The sequence below is a fragment of the Colobus angolensis genome, unplaced genomic scaffold (genome assembly GCF_000951035.1).
Source record: "Colobus angolensis palliatus isolate OR3802 unplaced genomic scaffold, Cang.pa_1.0 Scaffold152, whole genome shotgun sequence".
NCBI classification, from domain to species: Eukaryota; Metazoa; Chordata; class Mammalia; order Primates; family Cercopithecidae; genus Colobus; species Colobus angolensis.
In genome coordinates this window covers 748,097-759,265 of record NW_012114622.1, presented here as the reverse complement: position 1 = coordinate 759,265, position 11,169 = coordinate 748,097, and the positions used below count along the sequence as shown (strand labels likewise).

Genomic DNA, 11,169 nt, shown 5'->3' with positions numbered 1-11,169 from the left:
GGAGAATGGCGTGAACCCGGGAGGCGGAGCTTGCAATGAGCTGAGGTCCGGCCACTGCACTCCAGCCTGGGCCACAGAGCGAGACTCCGTCTCAAAAAAAAAGTCTCAAAAAAAAAAAAAATACTCTCCACTGTTTCCTTCCAGAAGCTTTATAGCTTTAGCTTTACCTGTATGTCTATTTCAGTTTAATTTTAATGTATGGTGTGCATTAAACATCAAGATTCGTTTGTTTGCATGTGGATATCCAATTGTCCTAACAATATTGACAAGATAATCTTTTCCCTATTAAAGTACTTTGGCACCTTTGTCTAAAATCAGTTGACCATATATTTATAGGTCTGGATTCTATTCTATTCTATTGATTTATATCCTGTGCAGTACCACACTAACTTGTTACTATAGTTTTATAGTTCTGATTTTATGATTGTTGAAATCAGATAGTGTAAATCCTCCAGGTCTTTAATTCTTTTTCAAACTTGTTTTAGTTGCCCTGCGTCTTTCTATATACAGTTTAGAATCAGCTCATCAATTTCCCTAATAATGCCTGTTCTAATAGTGCTTGGCACTATTGGGATTCTGCTAAATATAAATACATAGATCATTTTGGAGAAAATTGCTATCTTAATAATATCAAAGTTTAAATCTATAAGCATGGGTTTTCTTTCTAGTTATTTATGTCTTCTTTAGTTTCTCTCAGCAGTGTTTTTTAGTTTTCAATGTATAGCAGTATTATCTTTTTTAAATATATTTCTCAATATATTCATGTTTTTACTGATGAGGGCAGTTATCTTGCCTTGTTCCTGATATATAATATATATTTTTCTATATAGATATATATAACATACATATGTTTATAACATGTATGTAACATACATATGTTTATAACATGTGTGTTTATAACTTTTTTTTCCAGCCACACTCATATAGAACATTTCTGATATTACTTTGTAATTTCCATGCCTGGTTTTGATATCAGAGTAATGCTGGACTCTTAAAATGAGCTTTGATGCGTTTACTTTTTCCCTATATTCTAAAATCTTTTTTTTAGGGTTTGATACTATTAAGATATGCCACAATAATATTTTATATTAAAATATGGAATATCTTTAACTGTGTAATAGAATCTACTAGTGAAGCTTTCAGTGACTAGAGTTTTTGTAGGAAAGTTTTTAATTTTGAATTGTTTTTGTAAGTAGAGGGTTATTCAGACACTACTTTTTCTCACATTATTTTTGGGAAGTGACATATTTTAAGAAATTTTGACATTTCATTTAAAATATTGAATTTATTGGCATAAAATTGTTTTTAGGATTCTGCCATTTTGATTTCTGTATGATGTCTGTAGTGATCTGCCACTCACTGTCTCTATGACCTTAGGCAAATTACCCTCCATGTGCCTTAGTTTCCTCCTTTGTAAAATGGGATAATAATAATATCTACCTCACATCATTATTGTAAGAATTAATTGAGAGTGTGTACAAATAAAGTACGTAGAATGGTAACAGGCATAGTTAGCACTCAATAAATGTCAGCTGCTATAATTAAAAACAATGTAAGAACTGGTTGATTCCTTGTAGGTAAAGTTGTGGAGGACAGTCATGAGTCACATGGAAATTAAGCAAGATATGCTCCAAGGTCCTTTTCAATTTGTAGATCTTCTGACAGTTTGAGGTAGTTAAAATCCAGTATTGTTCCAATGGCTATTGAGTTCTCAGCATGAAAAAATTCCGTTTCACAGCTATTGGCTGCCCAGCAAGAAGGAAATACAGCAGCTTTGATACAACTTGGGGGAATTACTTGAGGTTTTTTTTTTTTTTTTGAGATGGAGTCATGCTCTGTCTCCCAGGCTGGAGTTCAATGGCACGGTCTCGGCTAAGTGCAACCTCCGCCTCCTGGGTTCAAGCAATTCTCCTGCCTCAGCCTCCCAAGTAGCTGAGATTATAGGCGTGTGCCACCACGCCGAGCTAATTTTTTTGTATTTTTAGTAGAGATAGGGTTTCACCATGTTAGCCAGCCTGGGCTCGAACTCCTGACCTCAGGTGATCCACCTGCCTTGGCCTCCCAAAGTGCTGGGATTACAGGCATGAGCCACCGTGCCCGTCCTGAGCTTTGATTTTTAAGACTTGTCTTTTCCTGCACAGCCCTAGACATACCTTGTCTATAACTGATGTTTGTCAGTTGAGTCTTAATTGAATTGCTTATATTAATGTATTCTGTTAGCTGCTTTCAAGGGAAAAATTTCTTTTCTTGGCTCATAATTATTTGCCTGGGTGATATGTATGGCATTTATTTTGCATATACTTTTTATGCCTTGCAGATTTGTTTCCAAACCTTTGATAAAGAAGACTAGCTATGTCATTGGTTATTTAGAATTTAGCTGTGTTGGTAGATTATCTTTTAAATAAGGAGGAAAAAATATTGAGTTATAATCTGTGTCAAGGATCAATATTTTTTTTTTCTATAAAGGGCCAGTTAATGAATATTTTAAACTTTTGGGATCATGCAATCTCTGTTGCAGCCATTCAGCTTTGCTATGATAGTACAAAAGCAGCTGTAAACAATAAATATGTAAACAAATGAGTGTGGCCACATTCCTATAAAACTTCATTTACGAATACAGGTGGATGGTGGACCAGATGTGACTGGCAGTCCTTAGTTTGCCACCCTCTGGTCTATGGAAGGATTATATAGCCAGAGATTTGTCTGGATGTGCCCTTACATACAGTGTTTAATGAGCATTATTCATTTCTCCTCTCTTAATTCACTGATGGCAAAGATTTATGCAAATATTAGTACTGACAAACTGTCCTGGAAATATGTGTGTGTGTGTGTATTTATATATATTTTGATTTTTTTATATATATATAAATTGTGTGTGTATATATAATAGCCCCTGTTTTAGAATGAGAGTAAATATCCATTAAACAATACTAAGATTCAGACAGTCTAACAGATTGTAATTTTTATTCACTGTTATTTATTCAACAAATTTTGATTGAACACTGTATTAAGTCTGTTTTCATGCTGCTGATAAAGACATACCTGAGACTGGGAAATTTACAAAAGAAAGAGGTTTAATTGGACTTACAGTTCCGTGTGGCTGGGGAAGCCTCATAATCATGGCAGAAGGCAAGGAGGAGCAAGTCACGTCTTACATGGATGGCAGCAGGCAAAGAGAGAGAGCTTGTGCGAGGGAACTCCTTTTTTTAAAACCATCAGATCTTATGAGACTTATTCACCATCGTGGGAACAGCATGGGAAAGAATTGCCCCTATGATTTAGTTACCTCCCACCAGGTCCCTCAAAGATGATATTTGGGTGGAGACACAGCCAAACCATATCAAACACCTGCTGTTCACTCAGTACTGCCCCAGGCTCTGAGTGGACATTGGTGAGCAAGATCTTTGTCACTGACCTCATGAAACTGATAGCCCAGCAGGGAGACTGACATTGAACTGTTAATTACAGGTATGTTATATATTTTTATAAACCATGTTATGCCAGCTGTCATGATACCATGTCTATTTTAGTTTAGAAAATTGCTGGATGCAACAGTCTTTCCTTAGATGAGGATCATTACTGGTATTACAATTAGCATTTATCTATTTTTATTTAAGAAAAGAAAAGAAAGAGAACAAAAAATTAGTAAAGAAATGGAGGAAAAAACAGCAAAGGAACTGGAGAAAGAATACTTGCAAGAAAAAGCAAAAGAAAAATATCAAGAATGGTTAAAGAAAAAAAATGCTGAAGAATGTGAGAGGAAGAAGAAAGAAAAGGTATTTTTGTTAAAGTGACCAGTTAGAATACATAACTTTGGTGTTCATATGTGTCAACTACATCTTAGAAAAAGTATGTAATAGAAAATTGGCACTAGCTTAGCATAAAATAAATGCATGAAGCTATCCCAGTTTATCCTGTTATGCTGTGTTTAAGTTTCAAAAATGAATATGCATTTGTAGTTTTCTTAAGTTGAGAAATAGTAAGCCTGTTGATATTTTTTTAGTCAGGTTTAAAACTTGTTGCTGTTATTCCTTTTAAATATTTTTCAGTGCACTTTATGGGAAGTCTTACTACCATTTTATAAATTACTATTCTTTGAAAACAGCAAATAGTTTTTTCTTTGTGGGTTTGATGTCTTATTGTTTTTCAGAGCTGGACACCTTAACGTATATCCCTGATCATGTTCAATATTCTACTCATATTATAAAAATATTCAGTATTATGGCCAGTAAGCCATTGGAGGTAGGAAGCTACTGGAGAAAAAAAAAAAAATCAGTAGAATTTCAATGGAATGTATAGTTACAGAATATCCCTGGAAATATTTTGGTCTTGTCATTTTAAGGAAAAAGAAAAACAACAGCAAGCTGAATTACAGGAGAAAAAGGAAATAGCAGAAAAAAAGTTTCAGGAATGGTTAGAAAATGCGAAACATAAACCTCGTCCAGCTGCAAAGAGCTATGGTTATGCCAATGGAAAACTTACAGGTTGGTTTTTATGTTGTGTGGCTTACATAAATATGGTTTGCAGAAGCAAATATTATACTCCTTTTGACAGAAATAGAAATGTGTAAAAATTATTTTTCTTTCAAATTACTATTTTCTGGAAGATTATATTATAAACATACCATGTCCCTATGGAGATGCTACAAATGTACTGTCATTCTCCACATTTGTATTTCTTAGAAGCAATAGTTACAAAACTGCAAACTTATGCTTTAAAGTAATGATTCCTAACATTAAGAAATAAATAATGTTCTCATATTTTTTCGATGATAAAGCCTTAATGAGGATATATTTTAAGGGGTCGTTTTGCCTCCTCTCTTTTTAACCCTTTCTAAGGCAGAGCTTCCCATGTCCTTGGCACATTCTTTGTGTTAGGTAGAATACTAGACAGCACATGAACCAGACACAAAACCAACTGGCCTTTAGTCTTGGTCTGCTTATAAAGGGCAGTGCATGTTTTTCTTTGTGCTTCATGTTGGAAGCTCATACCTTGCTGACAGCTGCCTTCACTTGTTTAAGTGATTTATTATTAAAATACTCCCATTCTGTTTTGTTCACACAATAGAACATATTCCAGACTTTGTTTTGACCATCTTGGTGAAGTGAGTGTTGACATATCTATGCAAAGTGGGTTGCCAGTGTCTGAAAGACACATTCCTGCTGTCAGGATTAGGCCTCTCTCATATGTCACGAAGGTCATCTGTTTTAGCTATTGAGCATTACCTGCTCCTTTTTGTTTCTTGCTTGAAAAAAAGAGTAATAAGCACTGGTTTTAACCCAGTAATTGCGTAGTAAAGTTAAAAGTTTAGGTGGGAATACTAAACATATTGACTAGAAGTTAATTACTAAAATAATGGATTGTTTTATTAATTTTTGGCATTTTTAATGAGTTTAATTCTAACAAGCAGCATATTTGTCTGCAAATGTTATACTTAAGTTTCTTTATTCTTTATGCTGATACCATTTTTATAAATTATGAAATAAAGGAATTTTTGTGCCAGTAGTGACTGAAGGATGTGGAGATGATTTGTAAAATGTTCTTCCTTCAAATGTGCTTATTAGATGTCAGACATCACAATACTTTAAACATTTCATATACATTAGCAAAAGAATGCTCCATAACTCATAACATAATTACAGTGATATTGTGAAATCTTATTGACACTGATTCGGAATTTCTGTGATTCTAAACAAGAATCTTGATTTACTATAACTTCATATGAAAAATAAATGTTTTTCTGTAAAATTCAGTATCTGACAAGAGGAAGCTAGTACACAATCAGTAGTTTCCCAGACTGAGTTAAGAAAATGAAAGTTTTGTTCAATTTAAGGACTGTAAAATTAATTTCTTAGTAAAAATTTTATAGGAGTTTGCATTTACATAGGTTTTAGCACTAATGTTATTTGGATTCTTAGAATTATCATTTATGTTTTAATTTTAACTGTAATATTTACTGTATTTGGAAAGTGTTACTTCTTTGAAAATATCAAGGAGTTTAAGTTTTAAATAAATCACATTGGCTTATTAGTGATAATTTGTCCACTTGACATTTTAACATTTTTCTAGAAGTTTTAAGTGGCTTCTTTGATGTCAAGTTTTTCCTTGTTTTGATCTGATTTTTCAATAACTTTAGGTTTTTACAGTGGAAATTCCTATCCAGAACCAGCCTTTTATAATCCAATTCCATGGAAACCAATTCATATGCCACCTCCCAAAGAAGCTAAGGATCTCTCAGGAAGGAAGAGTAAAAGACCTGTGATAAGTCAGCCACACAAATCATCATCTCTGGTAATTCATAAAGCCAGAAGCAATCTTTGCCTTGGAACTCTGTGCAGAATACAAAGATAGCATATGTGGAAAATAACATGCTTTTATCTGAAGCTATTTAATTTAAAAGTCAGAAATTGTTTTTTACTGCTCAGTCAATAACTCAACACTTAATGTGATCATTGACGAATAGCAATTTTTGCACTTGTATATGGAGTCCTTAGAGTTGAGGAAGATATTTTCTGGATTTTGGTTTTTATAAACTTTTCAAGGTTGATCTTGTCATGTTGTTTTGCAGAATAAGTGGCTGAATATATAAGAATTGTGTTTGTATTTAGCTTGTATTAAAAGTATATTGTAATACTAATAAAATTAACAATTTTTCTTGTATTGTTTTATACTCTGTTACTAGTTTACATTTATGAACGTAAGATTAATTTGTTCAAAACAAGCACCTCTAAACTGCATGCTTGAGTAAGCCTTAGAAGAATTTAAAGCAAAAAAAAAGGAAATAGAAAAAGAAGTTTAAGGGATGGCGGGTTAGAATTTAAGTGGGTTAGCACCCTAGAGTAATCAAAAACAGTCTTTGCTGATGGGTTTTGGCATATTTTTCCCTGTGTAGATATTTTAATTTTATTTATATTATATTAATTTAATTATTTATTTTGAGACAGGGTCTCCCTCTGGCTCTGTTGCCCAGGGTGATAGTGGCTTACGGTAACCTTGAACTCATGGGCTCAAATGATCCTCTTACCTCAGCCTCCTGAGTAGCTGAAATCACAGGAGCATGCCACCATGTACAGCAATTTTTCTTTTCTTTTTTTTTTTTTTTTTTGGCAGAGATAGGGTCTTCCTATGTGCCCAGCCTGGGATATTTTTAAATTAACTAACTGAAGGCATGTTTTATTACAAATAAATCAGGGTTGGGATTTCCAAAGGAAATTTTTTTTTTTTTTTTTTGATGGAGTCTTGCTCTGTTGCACAGGCTGGAGTGCAGTGGCGTGATCTTGGCTCACCGCAGTGTCTGCCTCTCAGGTTCAAGTGATTCTCCTGCCCCAGCCTTCTAAGTAACTGGGACTACAGGCGCACACCACCACACCCAGCCAATTTTTGTATTCTTAGTAGAGACAGGCTTTCACTGTCTTGGCCAGGATGGTCTTGATCTCTTGATCTTGTGATCCACCCACCTTGGCCTCCCAAAGTGCTGGGATTACAGGCGTGAGCCACCGCGCCGGCCTCTAAAGGAAAATTTTAAAACATTGTTTTTATACACCGGCTGGGCGCGGTAGTTCATGCCTGTACTCTCAAATCTTAGGGAGGCAGAGGCGGGAGCATAGCTTGAGCCCGGGAATTCAAGACCTGCCTGAGCCATATAGTGAGACCCCATTCTCCACAAAAAGGAAAAAAACAAAAGACGAAACCATTGTTTTGTACTCTGATCTTAGATTAATGTGTAGTAATCTTGAGAGACTGATAATATTTTGCCACACTGTAAAAATACGTAAATATTAATTAGGTTGCTAGTTTCAAAATTAGGATTATTGCATTATTTTTTAATATTAAAAATGTTAAATGTTAAGTTATATTTTACTGAGGTAGAAATCACAGATCTTATTAATAAATATATTTTAAGAATAATGGTTCAAATGATTACCAAAACAATGCCCAGCATATTTTATTAAATTTAAAAGTCTTTTATCTTTTTTAGAGGATGATCAAGACATGAAAATTTATTGTGACAGTATAAGACTCAACCAGTTCATTTAAAAGTGATTTCTATTTAGAATATATTCCATGTTTCTGTCAGATGAGTCATCTGCCAAGTTTCTGGTGATCTGCGGTGGTGTTGGTCAATGCAAGAAAACAGCAACACACTCTTTGAAGGGTATTCATGTCATCAGAAGTCTAGGAAAATTTACTTCTAAGCAGAGAACAGTTTATTGGGAATCGGTAGGGTTCAATGGGTCCAAATGTTGCTGAGATTTAGAGGCATGAGCATATTTCTCAGAACCTGTCAGATACAGTGAAACTTCCAGATGATCATTCTACTTGAGCAAATTCACCTATATAGAGAGAACATAGAGTTTGCCTGGGTAGCAATAATCTTGTTTATAAGAAACATATGGCATACATATTCCTGAATTTGTGAGGGTTTTAGATACAGTTGTTATATCTTACAAACCAATTCTACAGAGTAGATTAACTTTCAGCTATAACTATAATCCTAATAAGTCTTTACAATCATTCAGTCATTAATCATTCATATGTATACTGAGTTCACTAGTTTGAATTTTATTCTAATCGTAATAGGAAGTGTCTGGAAGATTTTAAGCAGGCAGTTGATAAAATCTGGTTTATCCTTTGAGATTACTATGGCTGCTCTGAGGAAGCTGGCCTGTTGGGGGCAAAGAACGGCAGCAATGAGACCCATTAGGACGACTTTGCAGTATCCAGCAGAGAAGTCATGATAGCTTGGATTAAAATGACAGCAGTGACACGGTAAGAAGGAGAGATAAATGTGGGATTTATTTTGGAGGTGGAACAAACAGGACCACTAACATTTGGATGTCAGATTGAGAGAAGGAGGAAAAATTAGATATGACTAGTGTTTTGGCCTGAATACTAAGTGAATGATGATACTATACCAGAAATAAGATTGAGAAGAGCAGATGTATGGGCCGAGATGGAGAGAGGAAAGTCTTTAAGAATTCTGTCCTAGATTTGTTAGGTTTGCGATACCAACTTAATAACCTGGTAGAGATGGTTAAATATATGATGCTCTGAGGAGAGCCAGGATAGGAGATACAAATTTGAGCAACATCAGCACATACATGGTATTTAAAAGCGTGGGACTCGATCAGGTTACCTCGGAAGAGTTTAGATAGTAAAAAGGGAAGGCTGAGTATTCCAATATTTACAGATTAAGCAGCCAGCAAGGATCCTGAAAATATGCAGCCAGTGAAGTAGAAGGAAACCCAATAGAGTAGGATGTCACAGAATCCATGAGTAGAAGTGAGGTGTGGACTCTGTCCAGTGCTGCTTGAGAGAGGAGCTTTCATTGTTGGATTTCATAAGATGAAGGAGGGTCATTGTTGACTACAATGGCAAGCATGTCTTGAACAATTTCTATATGACTGGTATTCTTGTGCTTTTATATGTGCTATTTTAATCCTCACAACAGCCCTATGAGATAGTTACTTTTATTATCCTCATTTTATAATTGGGGAAACTGAGGCACAAAGAAGTTACATTGCTTTTATACCTAGTAAATCACAGAACATGGATTAAAACCCATGAGGTCAAAGCCCAAACTTAATAACTGTGTTTCCTCTCCTATATAATATATATGATAAGAAAAACAGGTATAAAACTACAATCAAATAGGCTGGAGAGAATGGAAGGTGAGAACGAGCCCATACCTAAAGACATTCTGGAAACGTTTTATAGTGAAGAAGAGAAGAAAAGTGGGATGGGGCCAGACGCAGTGGCTCATGCCTGTAATCCCAGCACTGGGAGGCCAAGATGAGAGAATCATCTGAGGTCAGGAGTTTGAGACCAACCTGGCCAACATGGCGAAACCCCATCTCTACTAAAAATGCAAAAATTAGCTGGGCATGGTGCCAGGAGCCTGTAATCCCAGCTACTTGGGAGGTTGAGGCAGGAGAATTGCTCGACCCCGGGAGGTGGAGGTTGCAGTGAGCTGAGATCACACCACTGCACTCCAGCCCAAGCGACAGAGCAAAACTCTGTCTAAAAAAAAAAAAAAAAAAAAAAAAAAAAAAAGGTGGGATAGGAGCTGAAAGAGAACATAAGGGTCAAGGACATTTTGTGTTTGTTTTGCTTAAGCTGGTTGATACTGAATATGCTTCTCTGAGGCTGGTAATGATCCAATTGAAAGAGGGGGACCCTGAAGATTTAGGAGAGATTAGGGGTGATTTTAGGAATGAAGTTCTTAAATAGCAAAAATGCTGGTTTATATAGAAGCAAGGAAATTTCTATTCACAGGGAGAACGCATTGTACATATAGGTTCTGATGTGGCTGGATTGATAGTTTTGGTGGCAGGAAGACAAGACAGACAGTTCTTGTCAAATCACTTCTTGTTTCTCAGTGAGGTGTGAAGGGAAGGCAAGATCATCAGCAGAGGGATAGAATAGGATGTTCCAAGTTTGAGGAAAAGGAAAAGGTAATAGAAAAGTAAGCATTTTGGAGAAAGAAAAATTTGCCAGGCCGGGCGCGGTGGCTCAAGCCTGTAATCCCAGCACTTTGGGAGGCCGAGACGGGCGGATCACGAGGTCAGGAGATCAAGACCATCCTGGCTAACACGGTGAAACCCCGTCTCTACTAAAAATACAAAAACTAGCCGGGTGAGGTGGCGGGCGCCTGTGGTCCCAGCTACTCCGGAGGCTGAGGCAGGAGAATGGCATAAACCCGGGAGGCGGAGCTTGCAGTGAGCTGAGATCCGGCCACTGCACTCCAGTCCGGGCGACAGAGCGAGACTCCACCTCAAAAAAAAAAAAAAAGAAAAATTTGCCAGAGAGATTACTGAGACTGATGGGCAATGTTGTTTGCCATTTGATATTTTTGGCCATAAAGACCAATTAGTGAAGTTCTGTCATGTTTCTCTTTATTTCTGGAGAGAAATTTGGCTAATTAGATGTAGACCCAGATTCACTTATAATTGGGGTTGGACAAGTAGGGAGGAAAAAAGGAACAAAGCAGTTGAAGTGTTCTCAAGGGAGTGATTATAGTACTGAAACATATTACTTAACACAGGTGGTGAGGAGGGGTCTTCCGTAGATTTCCTGTGCTGTTTTGAGGTTGAGTAGGGGGTGCTTGAGGGAAGCTAGAGAGATAGGGACTTTTGGTCAGGATATTGATGACAAGAACCAGAGTATGAC

The 11,169-nt window shown here is 36.1% G+C and overlaps 1 protein-coding gene across 1 annotated transcript in view; it reads left to right on the top strand.

The window, feature by feature from the left end:
- Positions 1-6,660, top strand: part of CCDC34 (coiled-coil domain containing 34) — a 24,033-nt gene extending 17,373 nt beyond the window's left edge. The window contains exons 4-6 of the mRNA XM_011936304.1: positions 3,618-3,776; positions 4,343-4,484; positions 6,137-6,660. Coding sequence (XP_011791694.1) covers positions 3,618-3,776; positions 4,343-4,484; positions 6,137-6,351 — 516 coding nt within the window. The 3' untranslated portion in view covers positions 6,352-6,660. The remainder of the gene's footprint in view (positions 1-3,617; positions 3,777-4,342; positions 4,485-6,136) is intronic.
- The last annotated feature ends 4,509 nt before the right edge of the window (positions 6,661-11,169 follow it).